This window comes from Sapajus apella, unplaced genomic scaffold (assembly GCF_009761245.1).
Source record: "Sapajus apella isolate SASKATOON/1434 unplaced genomic scaffold, GSC_monkey_1.0 scaffold11, whole genome shotgun sequence".
In the NCBI taxonomy this organism is placed as follows: Eukaryota; Metazoa; Chordata; class Mammalia; order Primates; family Cebidae; genus Sapajus; species Sapajus apella.
Window position 1 is genome coordinate 8,403,493 of NW_022436951.1, and position 24,858 is coordinate 8,428,350.

The 24,858-nt window shown below is 39.2% G+C and overlaps 1 protein-coding gene across 3 annotated transcripts; it reads left to right on the plus strand.

Moving 5' to 3' along the window:
- The first annotated feature begins 549 nt into the window (after positions 1 to 549).
- On the plus strand, positions 550 to 24,792 carry C1QTNF3 (C1q and TNF related 3). 3 transcript variants are annotated; one of them, XM_032278996.1, is made up of 6 exons: positions 550 to 1,085; positions 8,103 to 8,214; positions 10,399 to 10,553; positions 15,002 to 15,131; positions 19,598 to 19,697; positions 22,507 to 24,792. In XM_032278996.1, the coding sequence occupies exons 1-6, from the start codon at positions 585 to 587 to the stop codon at positions 22,664 to 22,666; spliced, it is 1,158 nt and encodes a 385-aa protein (XP_032134887.1). In that variant the 5' UTR covers positions 550 to 584; the 3' UTR covers positions 22,667 to 24,792. The 3 variants fall into 3 exon arrangements, with proteins under 3 accessions (XP_032134887.1, XP_032134889.1, XP_032134890.1); XM_032278998.1 differs by having other exon boundaries at positions 550 to 1,046; XM_032278999.1 differs by having other exon boundaries at positions 557 to 866.
- The last annotated feature ends 66 nt before the right edge of the window (positions 24,793 to 24,858 follow it).

Here is a 24,858-nt window from a genome sequence, read left to right on the forward strand (position 1 = left end):
GATAGCATTCTCTTAAAGCAGGGTGTTGTATCTTCATCTGGCAATAGCTGACTTGGTTAACTTTGATTTAATTTTGGCTTTTGGGAAGCCAGAGGAAAAAGAAGTAAAGCTGAGGATGGTGAAATACTGTTGCTATACCCAGAAACACTGCACCTGATTCCCGCTCAGTGTTTCCTAGGAGACCAACTGCCTTCTGCTGCTGGTATCCGGAAAGGGAAATGAGTTACCTTAAGTGGGCCCAAGTGGGGAAGTATTAACTGTACAACTAGAAAGCAAGAGCTGTCATGAAAGCCCTGAATGGGTTCCCACTGCTATTTCAGACAAAACTTATGCAGTTAAGCCTGAATTTCCTGGCAAGCTCAAGGGTAGGTTTTTCCAAAAGGCTTTTCAGACTGCAAATGCACAGCCTTTTCATGTCTAATCACGAAAGCAAGCCGCTGGACACATGCTCTCTGTTCCCAGCTAGTTGTGTATGTTTTCTTCACACTTCAACAGAAACGTGCCAAGGTGTGACATTTACCAATCCCGCCAACTGGAAACTGTGCACACAGATCCGTCTTGCCTGTGGTGTGGGAAAGTGATGAATGGGGGCTGTTCTGCCGGGGGAGGAGGGCTGCTGTCACTCTGGCATGCCTACAGCCTTATTTATTACACACCAAACTATAAAACCACTCCGCCGCTGCAGCTCTCAGCTCCAGTCCTGGCATCCACCCGAGGAGACCACGCTCCTGGAGGGAGCCTTGCTGTCTTCTCAGGGAGGCTCTGAGGCTCTGTTGAGAATCATGCTTTGGAGGCAGCTCGTCTATTGGCAACTTCTGGCTTTGTTTTTCCTCCCTTTTTGCCTGTGTCAAGATGAATACATGGAGGTGAGCGGAAGAGCTAACAAAGTGGTGGCGAGAATAGTGCAAAGCCACCAGCAGACTGGCCGTAGCGGCTCCAGGAGGGAGAAAGTGAGAGAGCGGAGCCATCCTAAAACTGGGACTGTGGATAATAACACTTCTACAGACCTAAAATCCCTGAGACCAGATGAGCTACCGCACCCCGAGGTAGATGACCTAGCCCAGATCACCCCATTCTGGGGCCAGGTACTCAGAATTCTCTTTTAAGGATTTGTGTGAAAGCTTAATGAGTTTTGTTTTTGCTGTTGCTGTGGTTGTTGCTGCTGTTGTTCTTTTTTTGGCTAAGATTATTAGAATCAATGAATGCTTTAGAGATGTTCGCTAAGCTGCTTGTGGATCTCTTCCTGGATTGCTCTGGGGTACAAGAGAGACTGTCAGTCTCTGTTAGAAAATCAGCAGATGTGATGGGATAAAGAGTGGCCATAGCATCACCTCATCAGAAAGGGGAGCCAGCTTCCTGCTATGCTGGGACTTGATTTCTTTCTTGCTCTGTTGGTCTGGAAAGGAGTGCTGACCCATGAAGACAGATGGGTTGCGGTAGATAATCATTTGTTGTTTGTAAGAGAACTGGACTTTCTTAATCCCTTCCAGCAGGGAGAAGCTGCCCTTTGAGTTTGTCAAAAGCAATCAGAATTTTTTATACTTTGATCTGTGAGTATACTGTGACATTTCTTGTCAGACTTGTTTATTTGATTTATAGCATTCTGGGTTGTTAAGCCTCCCTGTTCAGCTTGTTTTAAAAAGAATTAAAGAGTTAAATAAAAAATAAACTGTATATTTAAAATGCAAACCTTATAGCATGATTTGATGCCTGATAATCACAGAGGACTTGATTTATTTCTCAGGTTATAAATTCAGCATTTAAGGAAATATCTTTAACTCTTGGTAGTGTAAGAGTGAGTTAAGATTTCAGTATCATGAATTACAAATTGGCGAAACTCAATGTAATTTAAAATATTAAATACCGGAAGAGACACTGGTGTGTTGAAAACAGATGGAGGGAGTGAGGAGAGTTACTTTGAGTTATATGATATTTGAACACATGGGTTTTTACTACAAGAATTGGCTGCTTTAATGCATTAAATAGGACCTGAAGAATTTCATGTAGTTGAAATCTAAATCCTTTTCACCATGGATTGAGAAGTTTGGGTGGGTTGTTTGGTTATGTATTAGGAACCAAGATCACATACAGAATCAGTTGTAGATCTGAAACTAACCCAGAACTTCTAAACTGACCACACAATGTAGTTGCCCAAACCATTCTGTGGGGGCTGTATCAAGAGAAAATTGCTTCTTTGAGGAGCCACGGAAGAAGTGATATTCTTTCAATGTGATCTTATCTTTTGAAAGCCACTTTTAGACATTGTCTATTCATCTGACAATCTTTTGGCTAAAGGGTGATTTGTGTGTGTGGTTTTTGTTTTGTTTTGTTTTTGTTTTGTAGTGAAGATATTTTCACTTGTGTCCAAGACTTGATCTGGACTTTCCATTTCATAGATGGTATCCTTCCTGGACATGACAGTGTGATTCCCGAGAGGCAGCAGAAGGAAGTTAAAGGTTATCTTTGGTCATTATGTCCTGACAACCAACACCCAGCAGGCCACTGAAATCCCAATCACATTTCTCCTTCACTCTACCTTCTAGAATCCTGAAGTATTTTCAAACAAACCACCGACAGGAGATAGTGAGGATATTTAGAGTTTTCAGTACATCTCCTCTACCAGTGGCTATGGAGATACAGATTGAATTTAGAATTCTGCTATGTTCTTCCTTCTTTCCCTACTTCCCCTGTCCCTCTCCTTTCATTTAATTCACTTTTCCTTTTATTCATTTAGTTGCCAAGCATTTCTTGTGCTTCTATTTTGTGCCAAACTTTAAAAGGGGGGGCCAGGGATACATAAAGATAAATATGCCTGAGCTCCCATGTCCAAACCATCCTGAAGGGCTCTAGTAGAAATAATTTTTGTTAATTAAATTAAGTTTGATTAAATGCCATGTGTTAAATAAAGTCAGTACATAAAAGGCAGCTGAGCGAAAGTGTTAAAGTACTGATGGTCTTTGAGTTGGATCTTAAAAGATGAGATTAAAAGAATGACTATCCACAGCAAATTAGGAAGAAAATAAAAGTGCTGCAGCAGAGACTGGAGGGCTGTGAGGACTTGGCTGTGGCTGAAGCTCCGGGGTTAGGGAGGCAGGGGTGAGGGGTGGGGGGATGGGACATTACACAATTTTAGTGTCAGGCCAAGAAGGATTCTGCTATCTGGTTTAGGAGCTTAGGTTTTGCTTTGCTAGTAAGATTTTGTTTGTTCATAGCAGGACAGTGAGATAATCAGATTGTGCTCTGGAGAGATGCTCTGGCTGTGGGTTCATGGTGGAGTACAATGGCCAGAGATCTGGGGTGAGCAGACCTGGACTCTTTTCCTGGTATTTTCTTCTCTGCAGCCTCTTTGTCATGTACCTTTATCAATCTCCTCTCCTTCTCCTGGATACCCATTTCTCTCTCCTCCCACTTCCCTTCCTCTTCTTTCTTTTCCCTTTTTTTTGAGGGGGGTGTTCAAAAAAGGAGCTATGACTCTTCTTTCTAGAAGTCACTTACAAGTAGTAGAGTTCAATTCTGCATCACTGCCCCTAGGCCTCCCTCTACAAAATTGATGGAGCGTGTCTTTCTCCCATGAGGCAAATTTACATGCCTTCTGCATATAAATTTGACCTGCTTTTGGGAAAGCGGCTTATAAACGTAAGGAGATCATAAATAGCAACTATGTACATGTAATTTTTCCCTTACCTAGGAGAAAACTTCTGAATTAACACATACCGTCCAACTTGTTCTAAGAGTTCCATCAAAAGACTCACAAGCATTGTTACATTCAACTGAACTTCGAAAGACAAGGCCAGAGGGAGGAACATGTAATGTGATGTTGCTGAAGGGTTCTCATGAGGCTCCTGACTAGTAGCAACCAAAAGTCTCTCACTGTTTTGGTGACAGCTCTGTGCCCTCGAGGTGCCCTCAAGTAGCTTGGTCTTGCACTTCCAATCCAAGTTAGCTCTAGCATTGAGCAACCTCATCTCCTGGAGCTGACTTCTTGTGCCTAGATATTAGACTTTAACAACAGCAACAAAAAAATGCAAGACCATTGTAGGGAAAAAGTGGGAAATCTTCCGCTGTTTCATCCTCTGAAGATTCTCTGAAAATTAACTGTCCTAAGGCAGATCAATAGGAGAAAAACACATACAGATTTAGTTAACGGAATAGCACACGGGAATTGCATGGGAATGCAGTATGCATGCTGGCATACCCTTCCATGTAGGGTAGCAGGGAGTTGGGGAATGTAGAAGTAAATGAAGAAGTTCCTCTGAGCCTTGAGGGAGGTGTTGTTACCAGATCCATACAGGTCTGTAGCAACCTCAATTCTTGGCTCCTGGATTCCATTGAGGGTAGTAAGGTGGAAGGAGAGACCAAAGCAAGTTTTAGAACAGGAATGAAAGTTCGTTAAAGAGCTTTAGAGCAAGAACAAAAGGAAGGCAAGTATACCCAGAAGAGGGCCGAATGGGCAACTTGAAAGACAAGTGCATGATTTGATCTTTTGACTTAGGGTTTTTTACGTTAGCATTTTTCTGGGGTCTTGTGTTGCTTCTCCCTTGATTCTTCCCTTGGGGTGGGTTGTCCACATGGGCAGTGGCCTGCCAGCACTTACTTGGGAGATGAGCATGTGCAGTGTGTTCACTGGAGTTGTAAGCATGCTCACTTGAGGTACTCTTCCCTTACCAGTCAAATGCTCCTAGGAGGTCATTTGCCAGTTACATTCTGCCATTTTGCCTTTTAATGCACTTGCTTGAGCCCACTTGCCCAACTCCTGACCTCTTATTGGGAAGCTGCTGATCACCAGTTTCAGGTTTTTTCTATCTATAGGGAGACTGGCTTTCCCTGGCACTGGGTGCAACCAATTATTATTTTAGAGTGACAGTTAAAAACCACTTGACCATCACCTGATGATCACCTGACATTCCTGGTCAGGTAGAGCCCTCCCTTGTCCTGTTTATGTCTGAGTAGCTACCTGCTGTAACAGTGTCAGGAAGGGAAGGGAAATTTACTGTGAACAGAGGTTGTCTTAAAGCTTCCCAGATTATGTCTCCCAGCTGCCTTCAGGAAATAGGGAAAAGCCTGTCTGAGCCTTGTGATGACTCCCAGTCTCTTCTCTTCTCCAGTGGTTGATCTTTCCTGGTTATTTGATAGATTCCTAAGGAGGAGTTCTTAAGACAATTGCATTTCTTCTGGAAAGAAGCTTCCTTAGTCAAATTTCCTTATTTGAAATTCCAAACAGAATCTCTCCAGGCGCTTCTGGAAAGAGGATCAGAGAGACTGGGAGGCAGGGGAAGGGCAGAGAGAGACCTTGGATCTGAGGCTTTCTTTCCTTCCTTTCTCTCTCTCTCTCTGTCTCTGTCTCTCTCTCTCTCTCTCTCTCTCTCTCTCGCTTTCCCACAAGCCAGTTATCCCTGTGGTAGCTCTTCCAATACCTCTTTCTTAAAATCCGAAAAGTCAGAAGAATCATGAGGGCCCCTCTCTTATGACCTGCATTCGTACTGAAAATCAAGATCAAGCGAGCTTTTGTCCTGCTTCATGGACCCTTTCTTCCTCCCTGAGCTCACCTTATCTTCGTGGCTTATTTCTGAAGCCTTCCATTTCCAAAGCACTCAACACACTGAAGCATGTTGTTTTGAAGAGTCATTTTCCGTGCCCCAACACCACCTCATCCAATCCTTTGATTTAATAGCCAAAAACAAAGCAAACAAAAAAAGATGTCTGGAGAACAGTGACTTCTCTAAGGTCACGCAGCAGCATGATGGAAATTCTGGTTTCAGTCCAGTGGGTGTTTCAACATTCCTAAGCATCTCAGTATTTCCATTCCATTCCTACATCAGTGGTTCCACTTGAGGATTTTCCCTTCTTCTCCTCCATTCTCCATCCTTAAAATTCATCATTGGCAGAGCCCTGAATTTTCTGAGGTTTAAAAGGCTGACTTTCACATTAGCAAAACCATGGCAGGAAATATGGAATCCTTAGTTCTCAGATTACAGTTTTGGATGAGAAGGTGGGGCGTGCCGTGGTGTCTTTGACTTTTCAAGTGTCCTGAAATCCCTCAGATAAAATCCCTGAAATGAAATCGCTCATCTCAAACCCATGGCTTTAGTTGATTTTTCTTCCCCTACCAATTTGACAGAAGGTTTTCGTAGACTCTAGTTCTTGTCCAGGTTGGAGCCTGGTAGACTGAAGACAAGACTAGAGTTAGCTCTAAGTCACAGCTCCTGATCAGACAAGACTTGAGTTCTGAGCTGTTGCAGGAGAGTGCTTGTGCTTCAGATACTGTTCAGTGTTTTCCCTGAATAGCTTTGTGGCTTTGTGGAAAATTTTAGGAAAAAGTGGTGAGAGAGTGAGGCCAAAATCCAAGCCCATTTTTGATTAAAGAAAAAAAAAAAGGTCTACATGTTTAACTGTGTGAAGTTTTGACCTAGTTTTCTGCTTAAAGTTTTAGTGATAATGCAACTTGAATTTTAAATTCTTTTTTCCTCTCTCTGTGCCTCCTTTTTCTTTCTCTTCTTCCCTGGCCTCCTTTCTCTCCTTTATTTCATTTTTTTCATGAATCTCTTAGCAACAACATGCTGTTTTCAAAAGACCATTGAATTATAATTGATGTCTAGGAACATTTCCACGAGTATTTTGTATGACACAATTAAAAGGCAAGTTGCCAATTTAGATGAGAGTTCAAATTTCATACGCAACTTTAACTCTTCTGCAGTCAACGTCCACTAGATCTTTAGCCCTTTGACAGAAAGCACAAATTTTAGAAATTTATCTTTGTATAAATAAGCATTTTACTGTGTCATATTTGAGCATATTTAGTACCCATTAAGTGCTTATTAAATATCAATTCAAACACTGAGATAATAATTTCACATTCTTTTTTTTTTTTTTGAAACTGAGTCTCGCTCTTGTCACCCAGGCTGGAGTACAGTGATGCCATTTCAGTTCACTGCAACCTCTACCCCCTGGGTTCAAGTGATTCTCCTGGCTCAGCCTCCCAAGTAGCTGGAATTATAGGCATGCACCACCATGCCCAGGTAATTTTTATATTTTTAGCAGAGATGGGGTTTCACCATGTTGGTCAGGCTGGTCTCCAACTCCTGACCTCAGGTGATCCACCTGCCTTGGCCTCCCAAAGTGCTGGGATTATAGGCATGAGCCATGATGCCCAGCCAACCAATCATTTCACATTTTAAAGTGGAATGTGTAAAACAGAAATCATGTTAAATAGTCGATTTACTTGTAAAGTTAAAGTTGTTTTAAGATGTAGATAATTAATAAAAATGTATTAGACTTATAGTTAATAGCAATGTATTGTATTCCTGAAAATTGCTAAGAGCAGATTTTAAGTGTTCTCTCCACAAAAAGGTAAATTATTTACAAAAAATATATATCTATACATATATATCTACAAAAAATATAAGCTAATATGTTTATTAGCTCAATTTGGTATTTACAATGTGCACTTATTTTACAACAACATGTTATACATGATAAATATATACAATCTGTAGTTGTCAGTTAAATAAATAAATTTATTGGATTAAAGAATATTTTATTCATTTTCTAAGACAATTTAAGTGTGCTGTAGCTGTTTGAAAACCTAGTGTTACTATTCAGAATTTCTAAGAGCTTTTGTTCTAGCTCTTAACCCTGTATCACAAATATAGTAAGCACAGTAAGAATTTAATAACAGTGTTTGAAGTGGATAATTCTTGTAATTTGAGGGTCATATACTCAATTTAGCTACATCTGGGGCTATGGCAGCTTGGAAAGAGAAGAGGCTTCCAAATCTACTTCTGAAGGAGTTTCTTCCTTTGCTGCTATCGTAGCAGCAGGAAAACACTTTCCAGAATATGACCCAATTTCCCACCCTGACACACCTGCCTTTTCAAAGAGCATCTTCCTCTGTTGACTTTCTTATTTCCTTTTCCTTTGATCATCAACTCACCTTAGCTGCTCCCTGACCTTTTACCATTGATATCTCCACCCCATCCCATCTTTTCTGATCTTGTTGTGGATTGCAATTAAGCTTACCTAAGGGCCAAGGCCAGAGGAAATTTAAAAATCCTAATTGCTCACAAGTGCCTTTTTTTCTGAAGCTTCTCTTTCTATCTTTTTAGTCTCCACAAACCGGAGGAATGGCCCCAGACTGCAGTAAGTGTTGTCATGGAGACTACAGCTTTCGAGGCTACCAAGGGCCCCCTGGGCCACCGGGCCCTCCTGGCATTCCAGGTAAGGATGAGCAAGACGTGCTGTCAATCTAATTGCAGCCCAAGCTAAAGTAGGAGCGAAGGGCAAACCTAAATAATTTGGGATCACCTGTGTGTCATCCAAAGGATTCACTAGACTTGTGGCACGCTGAAGTACCAGGTTCATAGGTTGGAGGCTCCTCACCAGGATTGAGTCTGAAACTACCTGGTCATAGTCTTCATTCCAGTATATCTCCCACAGCATGCTTTAAGAAGGGCAGAGCAGAGCCGAAAGCTTACTGGTCTGGGCTACAGTCATTTCCATGCCAGTCACTGAGCTGTGTGTCCTTCTGTGTGACTCTAGGTGCAGCTAAGTGCTTCTTGTTCCAGTCTCAGGGTCTCTCCATGTTCAGCTGTCTCTCAGTTGACTCCTGTCACTCTCAGGCTCATGGAAACATTTTTAGGCTCCAGCACCACGTAGTGGCATGGGGAATGCTTTGGAGCTACATCAGACCCTGCTAGACGAACAGTTCGGTCATCTGTACTGTGCTGATGGTGCCAGGAACAGGGTGGGGGTGCCATGAGCCTGTTGGTGCCCTGGGCCAGCCCAGGAAAGGGTAGCTCACATCCCCTCAATCTGGGGCTCCCAAACCTATCTTGGGTTCTATTGTCTTCATCCTCAGGTTAATCCCAAGGGTATGGCCATCTCAGGGTATGGCCAAAGTCCACTGGCTCTTTTGTGACTTACTCTCATTGATGTTAATATTTATCAAATGTTGTTTCATTTTTTTTTCTACTTTTGAGTAGCTTCTTGCACAAAACCAAATTTACAGTAAGAAAATCCTATGTTAAACTTTACATTTACTGGCTTGGAACCTATGTCATTGGCCATCAAGGACAGCAGTCACCAGGTGCAATGATGTAGGGTAGGGGCTATTTGGACCCTCAGAAAATCTTCTCAGGGCTTAACTCTTCTGAGGTTATAGGAAAGGCTGGCCTTCGTTAAATGTTTTCCAACCAGGAAATTGCTTTGTCACTGAACACATTAATTTGTAAACACAGTTAAAGTTCATTCATTTGGAAGAGTTATAATCCTGCTATGATAACTGATCAAAGGTAGCGTGCAAAATAAACAGCAAAAAAAGCCTAAAATTTAGCAAATATTAAAATAAAGAAGAGCTGTAAAAATTGTCTCTTGGTGGCAAAGGGAAGAGCCGAAATTGTTTTCCAACTCTTGCTTTCAAAACCATTGCTGTAATTTGTTTAATGAATGAGTTCACCTTTTCCCCAGTTATAAAAGCGTTATGTGTTTTTTGTAGAAAACTTCAAAGAGACAGAAAAATATATAGAATGACATGAACATTACTCATGTTTCACATTTAGAAAAAAACCACTGTGGATATTTTTCTGTAACGTATTCTAGTCTTTTCTCTATGAATATAATCCATAAATACATATTTTTTCCAAACAAAAATAGCAACATGTTATTTCTATTTACTCATAACTTTTTTTCTGAAACAAGATCTGACTCTTTTGCCCAGGCTGGAGTGAAGTGACACAATCCAGGCTCATTGTAGCCTTGACCTTTTAGACTCAAGAGGTCCTCCTGCCTTAGCCTCCCAAATAGCTGGGACTACAGGTGTGCACCACTACACCTGGCTAATTTTTTAATTTCCATTTTTGTAAAGATAGGATCTCACCATGTTGTTCAGGATGATCTCAAACTCTAGGGCTCAAGTGATCCTCCCACCTTGGCTTCCCAAAGTGTTGGGATTACAGGTGTGAGCCACTGTACCTGGCCACTCAGAACTTTTTAAAATCTAAAAATATCATGAATATCACTATATCATTAAATGTTTTTCTTCAGCCTTCTTTTTTATGACTATATAACATGGTTTACTGGAATATGCCATGCCCTCCTTGTGTTGGTGATTATATAGTTGGTTTCCAATCTTTGCTATTTTAAATGATAATATGATAATCAATCTTCTATACACAATTTTTTCTCCAAGACTTGCTTCAAAGGATAAACAGGCTTTGGAGCTTTAGGGTATCTGAGGCTTCTTTCAGAGCCTGGTGCCCCATTTAGATGATGATACCCCTTGGTTCTACTTGGGATTGTTTCGAATGGTCCCCTTTCATAATTGAGTTTGGACAGTTTGTCTACAAATGGATGGTAAGTATGAGCGACTGGGTTTTCTCATGGGATGATGTCCGGTTGTTTAAGGAAACCATGGAAACAATGGTAACAACGGAGCCACTGGTCATGAAGGAGCCAAAGGTGAGAAGGGCGACAAAGGTGACCTGGGGCCTCGAGGGGAGCGGGGGCAGCATGGCCCCAAAGGAGAGAAGGGATACCCGGGGATTCCACCGGAACTTCAGGTAAACCATCCTCGGTACATCTCCTGGTGGCTTCCCAACCTCCCTGGCCACAAGGGGCCAGGAATCAGCACGTTTGAGTGCTTACTCGAGTCTTCCCCAATCTTGAGTAAACCTGAGTTTCAGTTCATTCATCTACACCACGGGATGTTTGCATAAGGCCTATTCTATCCAAAAGGAGGACTTTGATATTATTCTTAGGGAGGAGAGACATTTATGAAGAGTGAAATCCAAGTTCCTCATAGGACCAAATCCAAGGCATCCGTAAATATAAGCTCATCTCCTATTTTCCCAAATGAGATGTTTGAAGAATGTAATAAGATGTAATAAGGGTTTGGGCCGACTTGAATATATAAACATTTAGATATATAAATGGGATGATGAAATGTCTAGTTATGATATTTTATTAATGTTGCTATATTTATATATACTAATCTATACATAAATATCGATATATATTGTTTTCTCTCAACTTGGATTTTGTGGTATAATTTTTATTTGTTTATTTATTGAAACAGAGTCTTGCTCTGTTGCCCAGGCTGGAGTGCAGTGGCACGATCTGTGTTCACTGCAATCTCTGCCTCCTCGTTTTGAGCAATTCTCATGTCTCAGCCTCCTTAATAGCTGGAATTACAGGTGTGCACCACCACACCTGGCTAATTTTTGTATTTCTAATAGAGACGGGTTTTTGCCATGTTGGCCAGGCTGGTCTCAGATTCCTGGCCTGAAGTGATCTGCCTGCCTCAGCCTCCCAAAAAAGTGCAGGGATCCACGCTTGGCCTTGTGGTACAATTTTTATTTGAGCTTTGCTTGTCAGAATCTTCTTTAACAATGAAGGATTTTGGTTTTGAGTCATCCACTTAATGCTCCAGACCAGATTACATTTATTTCAGCATAAAGTTTAAAAAATCAGTTTACGTATAAGGTTAAAACTGTACAGTTTATCCCCAGCTCAAGTTCCCATATGTCTATTCTTTATTTATCTTTTAAATGACCTTTAAAGTTCTTATTGCCAACAACATCTTAAACTGATAAATGTGAGGTTAGATCACAAGAAAAATTACTAACTTTGGGTTATTTTCAGAAGGTAGGGGAGAGCTAATATTTTGAAATGGATCCCCTCCGGGGAACTTCTATCAGCATTGAAAACTAGCATTTAAAAAAATTAAGTTTGTTTCTGGCTAGTGTCTTCCCGAAACAGTAACTTGTGGATAAAAATAAAGTAACTGAGATAAAATCCTGCAACATGAGAGACTTTTGAAGAACTAGACTATAAAGCAATTCTTGTCATTTGAAGAACTAGATATAAAGACTATAAAGAACTAGACTATAAATTGATTCTTGAAAGGTCAATTGAGGGGAAACTGTCTTTTATTTTGTGTGTGTATGGTGGTTATTTGACCCTGTATAAGTTCCGTGATTTTTCTGGGTCTTGGTTTTTCAAGTTTAAAATAACTTGAATAGTTAGCGTGTTACTCTCACTGCTTTTTGTGGGCTTTGCAACTTTTAAATAAATGCTGTTTTAGTTTTGTTTTGTGTGTGTGTGCACAGGCTGGAGTGCAGTGGTGTGGCTCACTGCAGCCTCCACCCAGGTTCAAGCAATTCTCTTGCCTCAGCCTCTGGAGTAGCTAAGATAAGAGGCACACAATATCACATCTGGCTAATTTTTTTGTATTTTTAGTAGAGATGGGGTTTCACTATGTTGGTCAGGCTGGTCTTGAATTCCTGGCCTCCAGTGATCTGCCTGCCTTGCCTCCCAAAGTGCTGGGATTACAGGTTTGAGCCACCGTGCCCAGCCAAATGCTGTTTCATGATTTCAGCAACCTGGGATCCATGTGCCAGTATAAATTTACAAACAAAAAGGCTAGAGATGCCACTCAGCCAGGTTAAGGTATTTCATGAGACAGAGGATAAATATCTCAAAGCTAAACACTCTAACCTAGAACCTGTGAATGGTAAACCACGGAGAAAAGGCCCTGGAGTAGCCAGTTTGATAGAGAACATTCTGGGCAATTATTAAATTTGCCCCATCAACTATTTTACTCTAAAATCACAATACAACCATTTGGGTCTTAGGCAGATTGTGAAGGAGGGAACTTCACATTCTTTGATGGTTCCAGCAAGTTAAAGAATTTATTAATCTAACTTATACTCAGTTTCAATGACTCACTTGGTCCAAGGATTGACTTTGATCTTCGCAACTCATTCTTCAATGGTGGTTTTAAGCAAAAGCTTTTCTTTTTTTTAATTTTTATTTTAAGTTCAGGAGTTCATGTGCAGGTTTTTTGCATAGGTAAACTTGTGTCATTGGGATTTGTTGTACAGATTATTTTATTACCAAGTATTAAACCTACTACCCATTGGTTATTTTTCCTAATCCTCTCTCTCCTCCCACCCTCCACCCTCTGATAGGCCCTAGTGTTTGTTGTTCCCCTCTATGTGTCCACGTGTTCTCATCAGTTAGCTCCCACATATATGTGAGAACAGGCAAACATGTGGTGTTTGGTTTTCTGTTCCTGCATTAGTTTGCTAAGGATAATGGCCTCCAGCTCCACCATGTCCCTCTAAGGGACATGATCTCATTCTTTTTTATGACTCGTGGTGTTCCATGGTGTTTATGTACCACATTTTCTTTATCCAGTCTATCATTAATGGGAATTTAGATTGATTTCATGTCTTTGCTATTGTGAATAGTGACAAAAGCTTTTCTTGACAGGTGGAATTGTCCCAAGACTTTAAAAATTATTGTCAATATTTTGTATTTTGAACTTCAGCCCTGTCTTTGGACATTAGTAGTACAGAAGTGGTAGCAATAGTAGTAGTAGTGGCAGGAGCAGGAAGAGTAGTTCCCCATTTCCCACTGAAGGGATATAGAAATTTGAGGCTCAAGTTCTAAATGACTTACCAAGTGACAGAATTAAGAGAGGTGGGCCTTAATCTCATATTTTTGGACCCACGTAGGCAGTTTTATTCCCAAACTCATAGAGCCTCTTAGTTGCCACCATGAGTTGGCTTCTTAAATTAATCATCTTCGCTGATCTTTTACTGATTGAGAGAGGCTTTCAAAGTCCCTTAAAAGATTACACATAAAGTATTTGTAACCATTCCCAGGAATGGGTGTGATTATTAAATGACTTCTTGGAATCTCCTATCTCTAAACTTTACAGCTCCAATATGACATTTTTTTCATCCAAAATCATGCCCAGAAATTTTTGCTGTTCTATATTCAAAAAGATTGCTAATTTTAGTAAACCATTTTTCTATGTTTTAGATAATTGCAAACACTCTTTTACCATTTCAAGGTTATTCACATAATATCTTTTTATTGTTAAAAAAGATTAAAAAACTTCTGGGCAAAAAATAATAAAACATGCCCAGAGATTATTACTATTAACATACAGTTATGTAACTTTTCAGATTTATGCATAGTTATATACATGTTACTTTTAAATATGATGGAAACATATATACATATTACTACTTTATTTAATGAATGACAATCTATCCTAAATACCTGTTCATGTAAATAAATACAATTCTATATCTTTAAAATTAGTATCTCTTTTTTCTGAATATAAAATTAATACATGCTACTTGAAAATTATAAGTGTAATTAAGAAAAGAAAACCTTCCTGTGAAACTTCTACCGAGAAAGACATACTACTAATAATTTCAAAAATATTCTTGCAGATATTTTTCTGAATTTGCTCACACAATAACTCCATCCACACAGATGCAATTAATAAAGTCTGGTATCAGACCATAATGATCTTGTGTTGTCTACTTTTTGAGTAAACAGTGAATGGAAGATATTTTCTCATTTTATATACATGCACATTTAGATCAGCATCAAGAATTACCAAAGTGTATTCAAAAAATTAATTTTGTTAGAAATTAATAGGCTGGGCACCATGGCTCATGCCTTTAATCCTAGCACTTTGGGAAGCCAAGGAAGGTAGATCTCTTGAGTCTAGGAGTTTGAGACCAGCCTGGGCAGCATAGTGAGACCTTGTCTCTATAAAGAAAAAAAGAATTAATAGGCATCTTTTGGGGAAAAAATAATGCAGGGTTTCCAAAATTAAAATGTTCGACTATAGGATTTCTTAGATCCTTGAATTTGCTAACATGCATTTCACAGCTATATGTGGAAAATTTCATCTAAATTTTTCTGGTATTATTTAATGACAGAATTTTAATATTTCAAAAATCATTTGAAAGACAAATAATCTTTGAAACCTATGTTCAAAAATGTTGATTTACACTGTCAATCTAACAGCTGCACAGCATTAAAATGTTAGGAATTACCATAATTTATTCATTTCTTTCTCCATAGATTGATGTTTATTTCCAATCTTGCTGTTATATATAATGTTTTAACAAATGAATCTGCATAAAAACTTGACTTCTTTAATATGAATTGCCTATTTACTGACCAATAGTTATTTCCTTAGATTGCGTTCATGGCTTCTCTGGCAACTCACTTCAGCAATCAGAACAGTGGGATTATCTTCAGCAGTGTTGAGACCAACATTGGAAACTTCTTTGATGTCATGACTGGTAGATTTGGGGCACCAGTATCAGGTGAGATGGAAAAATAGATGAAGATTGAGTTAATCAACATAATAAGACAGTGAAGGAAGAAAGGAAAGAGGAGAGGGAGGGAACTGACAAAGGGAGGGAGGGAAAGAAGGATGAAGGGAGTAGGAAATAAAGGAAGACATTTTAGTAGTATTTTTTTCTGATTCGGGTTAAGCCAAACAGCACATATAGATTTCTGTTGGATTTCAAAGTAAACAAATTAGAATCTGAAAAGACAAAAACAGTTTTTAAAATATGGCCATAGTTACTAATATTATTAACTCTGATTTGGACTGAGAAGGACATAGTTACCTCTGATTATAAAAGTCCTTAAAACATAATTCTCAGTTTAAATGTGTCATATCCTTTTCCTCCCCTAGCCACCACCCCAGGGAGTGCTTGATCCTAGTTTTTAATTAAAAAAAATTGAGTAGGTAATACATTTACTTATTTAAAAAGTTGAAAGAGTTTCTTTATGCAAATGAATACAAATATATCTTCTCTCATTTCTATATAAAAGCTAGGATACTCTACAGTCTGATTGTATCTTGCTTTTAAAAAAACTAACAATATATTTTAGAACTCTTTTCACAGCATTACTTCATCTTCTTTCTTAAAGCTGGATATAACAAAGTATATTTGGTGATTCCCTTATTTCTGGACATTGGGTTGTTTCAAGTTTGTTTTTTTTCTTGTTGTTGGTGGTGGTGTTTTTGTTTTTGTTTTTTTCTAGGCAGGGTTTCACTCTGTTGCCCAGCCTGGAGTGTAGTCAGTGGTGCCATCTTGGCTCACTGCAACCTTTGCCACTCCTGCTTCCCAAGCTTAAGCAATCCTACCCACTCAGTCTCCTGAGTAGGTGGCACTACAGACCCAGGCCACCATACCAGGCTAATTTTTGTATTTTTAGTAGAGATGGATTTTACTATGTTGACCAGGCTGGTCTGAAACTTCTGGCCTGAGGTGATCCACCTGCCTCAGCCTCCCAAAGTGCTGGGATTACAGGTGTGAGCCACCATGCCAGTCAGAATATACCATTTTGATATTGATCACTTACAGGTATATCTGTAGGCTAAAGTGTTAGAAACATTACCAGTGTGAACATATCCATAATTTTTTTATCAATTTTGCCAAATTGCTCCCTGAAAGCGTTGAACCAATATACTTATATTGTCAAGATATGAAAGCATTTATTTCCTGATAGCCTAATCAGCAAAATGTGCTTTCAAGTTTCTGGACAGTTGTTAAATAGAAAATGCCATTTTACAAACTTTTTACTTTGAATTGATTTTAGACTTATAGGAGAGTTATAAAACTATTATACAAAGTTTTCATATTTTCTTTAACCATCTTCCCCTGCTATTAACATTTTAAATAACCAAAGTGCTATTACTAAAATAAATAAATGAAACTAGGTACAATACTATGACTAAATGACAGACTTTATTCAGATCTCACCAGGTTTTTCTGATGCCCCCAGTGTTTAGTTCCTTCTGTTGTCTGGCCTTTTCTACCATGGGTTTGTGCCTTTTGTTCTATAATGATCTTTCATAGAGGTATTTGCTTTGTTAGTAGAAATCCATGACTACATTTTTCATCTACTATATGACAATGTTTTTTTCTTAGAGAGTATTGTTAATCCATTAGGGCCATTTTTGCTTTTCTTTTCTACTTTTAGAAATTAACTGATGGTTGAATGAGTTGTATTTTCCTTGACCAGCTATATGATATATCTTCTTGGGAAAGAAAGGATGAGGGCAGTTTCTAGACCGGGTAACTCAGTGACTCCCTCCCCTGCTGCGGGGAGACTGATGGATCCTTTTAAGTATGGTCCTGATGTGTGTTTTTCTTGTTCACACTTCCGCTGCCTCTCCAGACTGCACTGGGTCCAGGAAAGCTTCTGAAACCAGCCTTGCACTTCCTAGTTCCCTTGCCTTCAAGAGCCTTTTTTGTTTTTCCTTTTTGCTGGCAGATTTTGAGATTGGCCACTGTAGGTCCTCTTTCCACAACCTACACTGTACCTAGCAACCATCACCCCAAATACAGCCTTTGCTTCACGGTGAACAAAGGCTGTGTTTGGGGTGATGGTTGTGAACTCAGTTTGTGAACTCAGCCCTGTTCACAGGGGCTTGTTTGCAGCATTGCCCTTCCACGTGGCCCTCACTATCAGAAAGCGCATTTCTCCTGGCACTGTGTAAAACCTGCTGCCACCTGGCCTCCTCAGAACCTGCCCAACCTCGTGTTATCTCCACGTGACTCTGCCTACCCTCAGGGGCATTTGGCAGCACTTACAGGTATTTTGAAGTTCACTGATTTTCTTCCAGACTCCTAGTGTTGCAGAATGTGGATACTTATTTGGTTTTTGTTTTTCAATTCTTTTTGTTTCTCTATATGGTATTCAGAATTAAAAGGAAGAAACTTCTGATGGATGCAGTGGCCCTGTCAGATTTTTCACAAATGCTTTTAAGTACACCTTGAATTATTTTTCTACTCAGCTTAAGTCAGAAATGAACCGAGATATGAAATGATAGAAACAATCTTTCAACACACTTTAATGTCAGGAAAATCACCTTTAACATTCTTATGTGATTTTCTGCTCTGAAGGTTTATGTCATAATTTTCTTAAAACTATTCTGTTAAATGCTATCTGTGCCACAGATTATATTAGTGAAATACCTGGTCCACATTTCCTTGGAATTAAATGGCTTTATAATTGAAGCCTAAGTAAAATTTGGTTTTTCAGAGCTCTCTTGGGTCAGACGTTCAGTTTCTAGCGATGCCGTCATTTGACCCTCACAGTTTTCTGTTTCAATCTCCATTTTTGCAATAGATTGCAAAAAGACCATTTTCAACTTTGGGAATGAAGAGACAGAGAAGGCTGGTTTTTGAAATTACAGCAACACAAAGATCTGAAAGCTGTAGGGCAAGTGTGTCTTCTCTGGTTTCAGTACCTTCCCTTGCAGAAAAGCCACATGTGGGTATAATACATATTCACTTCGGTATTTCCAACTCCAGGCATTTCATTTATTCACCATCTGGTTTTTTCAGTCTACTCTTTCTAACATGTTTTTGCAATCTATTTTTTATAGTAGTCATCATTTGTAAGAAAAACTAATATATTTTCCTGTCATTTTGATTTCAGCTTTATCTTCTTGAGGCATTGAAAATTGTGATGTGTAGGTGTCTAATATGAAATTTTATAAAATATGAAAAACTAAACACCTATAAACTATTTTTCTTGAGGCTTTTCATTTTATCTGCCTTTCTTTTCATCTGTGGGCTAATCTCCAGGCATATGAATGGGCATGATGAACTTTGAGGCCATTTCCTTTGCTCCCAGAACATTGAATATGCATTCCTGGCACTAGGCAAAGCATCATCATACGTCTTCATTTAATTTGGCTTAGAATCAGGTGAACTGACATGCACCTTTACAGGTTATTTTTCCAACTTACTTGATTGCACCTTTGAGAAAAAAATAGAACTGTCCTTTGCTTTTTTTAAAAAAAGATATTTCTGGATTATGTCTTGAAGAGCCACTAGTTTAAAATGTAACATGGAAATCACTAAGAGCTTGATGACTTATGTTTATTCACCTTTCCAAAATGCACACCCAAATCCCAGATCACTTAGAGTTGGAAAAATTTTCCTTTAGACTTGTCTGTCTGCTACTGGATTCTTCTTAATCATTCAGTGATAGTATCTTGTGTGCTGGCACTTAGAGTATATTAGGTCATATTATATTGCTTTCAGTTAAGACCCCTAGGCTCTTATAAGAAAACTAAAATCTTTAAAAATATATGTTGATCTTTTCCAAATAAGAGGATACAGACTTTTAGTGATAAGGTCCTGTTGCTGAGTCTAAGTTGGGTCTTTCTGTTTATTGTATATGATTTCACCAACATAAAAGGAATAACATGAAAAATTACCAGAACCATGTCTTTAGAATTCATAAACATTTATTCTGTGCTCCAGGGTTTCCTTACCTTTAGCTAACTTCTTTGGTGAGTATGATCATCTGTCATATTATTATAGTTCCTTGTGTTCTTAAGTCAGGAGGCATTGTTGCTCAACCCCAAACCTCTCTGTACCTTGATAACATGAGTCCTGTTATAGATGCAGATGATAGCTAACCTATGCCCAGGAACACCACCTACTTTGACCTAAGCACTTTGTCAGAGCACAAGGCAGAGAGATACAGCTACAATGAGGTAGGCTCTTTCTCTTAAAGACTTTTAAGTCTTATTCAGGATACACAGTGTACACATTGAGAAAGTTTCAAAATACTTGAAAGCACATGGAAGGGGAGTAGATAAAGAGACATTCCTGCAATTAAGGCCAAAGAGAGACTCCATCCTACAAAGAATATCAATAAAAGAAATGTGAAGGCATTTGGCAAATCTCCAGATAGCTCCAGATCCTCAATGTATAACATGTTAATATCAACATGGATAAATACCTGCCTTTTTCAGGTGTGTATTTCTTCACCTTCAGCATGATGAAGCATGAGGATGTTGAGGAAGTGTATGTGTACCTTATGCACAACGGCAATACAGTCTTCAGCATGTACAGGTGGGTGGTCTTTCCTATACAGGTCTCCTCCGTTCTGCCATTGTTTGTTCAAGGAACGAGGGAAGCGTGTAGGAGTCAATAGAGCCTGACATGGCCCCTCTCCTAATAAGAGTTCTCATGCACCAATATGGCCACATTATCATCATTACTATTTGGGAAGAAATAAATCTGATGAACTTGAGCATCAGCAGGTTGATAAGAGGCCTTGCATTAGTTACTAGCAGCACTCCCCATAACCAATCATTTGGATTATTTTTATAACTCATGATTTTTCTCCTCTCCCTCTCCCCCTTTTTCTGCTTTCCCATTCTCCCATGCCCTCTGATGTTAGCTCGAAATGTGGCAGAGAGGTAGACAGCCAACACCTTTCTTACAATTAAGTGGGCCGTGAGTTTTCTATCAAAAACACTCTGGCTGTTATCATTTCCCTGTTATTTTTGATGATGTGTGATAATTGCTGTGTTTGCTTCTGGCACCGAACTTGAGTGGGAAGATGTATTTGAAATGCCAAAAGACATAACGATGAGTTAGGGTAGGTGAAGTTGTTGCAACTAAGAGATCCGGTAGCTCTAACATGCTAGAAGTTGATTTTTCTTGACCAGTCCAGGGCAAGAGTTCTAAGTTGGGAAAGAATGGGGATTTGAAGGAAGGATGCAGGTTGGGAGTGGGTTTATTCTTCCTGGTTTTTGAGGAAGCCAGGCTGATGAAAGCAGCACTGCTATCTATAAAACTGACTTCGAAATTCTCTCTGGTCATTGTCATTGCCAGAGTCAGAAGGAGAAAAGTTTGCTGTTGCCAGCTTGTGGAAATATTTATGGATCAGGAATTCTGTTCAGAAAACTTAGTCACATTATTTTCCACCCAGCCAGTGCAAGGGTGGCATGGAAGTGCAGTGCTGATGGAAAAGAGGGAAGGGGATTCTGGTGAACAGCTAGGCTTTTCTGCCCCTCTGGCTTCCAAATATCTGCTGAACTCTTCTTCCTCCACTTAGAATACATGTGTCTCCATCCCTGTCTCTATGGGAGACAGACTGTAAAGCACAAATAATGCATCCAGCTCAAAGCCCTGAATCAGTCAATGAGTAGTCTTTCTCATCAAATGGTTCATTGGCTGTTTTTCTCTTTGGCTCCTGATTCTGTCCTCTAGGAGGGTCTTCTTTATCTGTTTTTCTCCGTGGCACATCTAAAAGGTGAACAGGCCCTCCTTGGAGTCTCTCTCACAGCCCACTTCCTGGTGGTGCGAATTTGAAGGCTGAGTCAAACATCCCAAGCCTCTTAACTCCAGTTTTGGGTAATCTCATTTCCTCAGAAACTTACTTAACAGGCTTTTACTCTATTTTTTTTTACTCTGTTTTACTCTGTTTACTTAGCTGGCTTTTGCTTCATTCGTTAAATGCATTAAGTCAAGTGAGTTAACGTGCATTACTGAACTACAATCCATGTACTTTCCTTGACAGTTTTCAGTCTACTGTTCCTTGTCTTCATGCCTTTCTCTCAGTTTAATGGAGTTAACCTGAGGCTTTCTAAAGCAATAGATTTGGGTAGAAAGGCAATATTTTTAAACCATCAGATTGTGCCACAGCTGTGTCTATTTGGTTAAATAAGTAGTCTTTTTAAAAAAATTCTACTTTAATTCTGGGATACATGTGCAGAACGTGCAGGTTTGTTACATAGGTATACATGTGCCATGGTGGTTTGCTGCACCTATCAACCCGTCATCTAGGTTTTAAGCCCAGCATGCATTAGGTATTTGTCCTAATGCCCTCCTTCCTTCATCCCCCCACCCCACAAAAGGCCCTGGTGTGTGATGTTCCCCCCACCGCCCCATGTCCATGCATTCTCATTGTTCAACTCTCACTCATGAGTGAGAATATGTGGTATTTGGTTTTGTGTTCCTGTGTTAGTTTGCTGAGAATTACGGCTTCCAGCTTCACCTCTGTCCCTGCAAAGGACATGAGCTGATTCTTTTTTATGGCTGCTGAATGAGTAGTCTTAAGGAAAAAACATCAGCTTTATCACTGCTCTTCCAGGTATGAAAACACCTGGCTTTTCTAACCTTGTTAGGCCCCAACCATGTAGACACTGTTTACTTCCTCTACTTCAAACAAGTCAGCTTTTGCCTAAGCTGATATTTTGTAGCAACATCTTTCTAAAAGCAGCAAAGAGTATTTTGGCTTTTTCCGATTGTTTCCCTTTCTTAGCCTGTAAGCATTAGATCTATCTTCCAAGTTACCACGTTTTCCCAAATGTTTTTGCATGGTGTAACATGGATTTCCTGATTTTCCAGACCACGATATTTGTTTCTCCATTGCTCCTTGCCTGACCATGAGCCAGTGAAGCCTATTTTTATTTGGGTTATGGAGCAGTCTCTTTTAGTCCCAAATTCTAGCTTAGTTAGGGAAAGCTAGATTGCTGTAACAAAAACCCAGTGGAATGGGTCATAGTATCACTTTCTTTCCTTCTCATCAAACAGCCCAGAGTTGTTCCAGGTTGGGGTAAGGGAGAGAGAGAGAGCTCTTTTCTACACAGTCTCCAAGAACCCAGTATTCACCATATGGCTTCTAAAATCATTCTTGTCATTGCCATGAACATTCCAGACAGTCATAAGAAGGAGCAGGGAGGGGTGCTTGCGAGAGCGTTACTGGCCAGCTGTAGATGGGGCACATAGGTCATTTCTGCTTACAGGCTGCTTGGAGAACTCAGTCACAGGATTATACCTGTGGGAAGGGGAGAACGGGAGAACAGTCTTTGGTGAAAAGCTGGTTGTTCATGGCAAAGACTAAGTAGTTTGTGCCTCTTTTTCTTTCCAGCTATGAAACGAAGGGCAAATCAGACACATCCAGCAACCATGCTGTGCTGAAGCTGGCCAAAGGGGATGAGGTTTGGCTGCGAATGGGCAATGGCGCTCTCCATGGGGACCACCAACGCTTCTCCACCTTTGCAGGATTCCTGCTGTTTGAAACGAAGTAAATACATGACTAGAATAGGCCCACTTTGGGGAAGACTTGTAGCTGAGCTGATATTGTTATGGTCTGAGAAACATTAAAGTTGAGGGCTTTACAGGCTGTATTCAAAAAAATTATTGGTTACTATGCTATTCATGCTACAGGTATACACCAATCATGTTGGACAACTCAGGGGCTCAGAAGAATCAACCACAAAATAGCCTTCTCAGATGACCTTGACTAATATACTCAGCATCTTTATCACTCTTTCCTTGGCATCTAAAGGAGAATTGTCCTCTGACACAGGTTGGAAATAATTTTTCCTATCAGAGAAATTATTTGTAAAGAATTATGGCTGCTCTGCTTCTAATTTAATATCAGTTTTCAGGAACTCCTGAAGTCTTGAGTTTATCATTCTTTATAACACTTGAGAGAATAGGATGCAGTGATATTGCTGGGGCAAGAACAGGGGTGCACTTGCCAGGACCTAGGTTCCAGAAACATTCATAAAGCCTAGACTGGGAAGTAACACTTTCACCCAGTGGGTCAATATTCATGAATAAAATACAGTTTTTAAAATAATTCCAGATAGCTTTTAGATAGCAAAAGTATTTACAATGTAGACAAATAATTGGTTCCTCCTTTTTAATAAAAATACTTCTATAATTAAACCTTGAGTTCTATTGGCTTGCATTTTTAGAAATAGAATGTTCTCATGGTCCGAAACTGGGTTTATATGATCTGGCTTATTAGATTCACTCTTTGCCATTTTGTTTCTTGAGTTACAATAGGTCTTTGTCGCTGCGGCCTGCAGAACCAGTTAAGGTGAGCTTAGTTCATATGGGATGAATATTATCACATTCTTTTCTTTTAATTTGGAAATCACCCCCAATATATTTCTACTTTATATACACTATATCATGTTAAAGGGAATGTAAACTTAATTGTATACATGCAAACTAATGAATATGAAATATAAGAATATTCCATTTAAGAAACACATGAGAAAAGGGTCTTAGTGTTTTATTCAATAAAAAAATAATATGACTTCCTTGTTTACAATACTTAACCAAGATTCACAGAGCAGCTTTTATGTGCCAGGTATTGTAGAAGGTGTCACTTGGTTTTTGCCTATCCGTCTGCACCCCAAAATCTATTCTCAAAGGACTAAATTTGCCACAAAGATGATATTGATAAGAATGTTCCCAAAGTTCTGAAGACAGTTTCCAAAGATGATACTCCAATTTGGTTTATTTTAGGCAAAGAAGGCATCATGAGAAGATGTCTTTACCCTCATTTTGAATCATATTTAAAATGCACTAGACAGACGCCTATCTGAAACATTTCATATAATGAATTCCCTTTAAAATATTGAGTCTTTAATTTATTATCTATAACAATCTAGATTTCCACATAGGCTTTTAAACCATGGGTTTACTTGCATTGATTATCTCTACAACTAAAGGCATAGAGAGCTAATTAGAGCTGGCTTATTAGCTAATTCAGTGCCCTCCATGTTCAGCTTAGCCTTTGAAACTTTCCTTTGATCCACAACTATGTTGAAACTCTGAATTCCCATGCAATGCCATTTTAGAGTCAGTAGATTTTAGCTATAATGTGCTTGACCAGTAATGTTTTTGTAATTTTGTATATGTCCCCCACATCACCCACGACTTCGGACATGGGGTCAGGAGGCTGAGATTTGCTATTAACAAATGTCATAAATATTTCATAGAGGTATGTTGCCAATAGATATTCAAATGTTGTATGTTGGCCAGAGGGATTTTATATCTGAAGAACATACACTATTAATAAATACTTAGAGAAAAATTTTGACCTGGCTTTAAATAAAACTGTGGCAAGAAAAATGTAACAAGCAATATATGGAAATAAACACACTTTTGTTATACTTTCTAAACTTGTTTTTAATAAAGTTTAATAGTCATACAATTGTAAATCACTATGGTTAACACACAGTGAAAATATTTTCATGCAGATGACGTGAACAGCCATGTGAATAGGTGACATGGCACACAGCAGGGTCATGTGACTCCAGAAAACTTCACTTTTCAGTTATTCCATTTTTATAAATCCAGCCTTTTAAGACATTGATATTTAGAGGGTTCGCAAATAAAATCTGAATATCTCTGACGGAAAAGGTTTTTTATCACACACCTGAAGTCTTTGTAATGTTTATGCTTAAATTCTAAATTTTCA

Bases quoted from the DNA above. Each gene is read 5' to 3' on its own strand.
- C1QTNF3 (XM_032278996.1), top strand. From the start codon at position 585: ATGGGGGCTGTTCTGCCGGGGGAGGAGGGCTGCTGTCACTCTGGCATG. The intron at 15,132-19,597 runs GTGAGATGGAAA...TGCCTTTTTCAG, and splicing joins ATTTGGGGCACCAGTATCAG to GTGTGTATTTCTTCACCTTC. The intron at 19,698-22,506 runs GTGGGTGGTCTT...TTTTCTTTCCAG, and splicing joins ACAGTCTTCAGCATGTACAG to CTATGAAACGAAGGGCAAAT.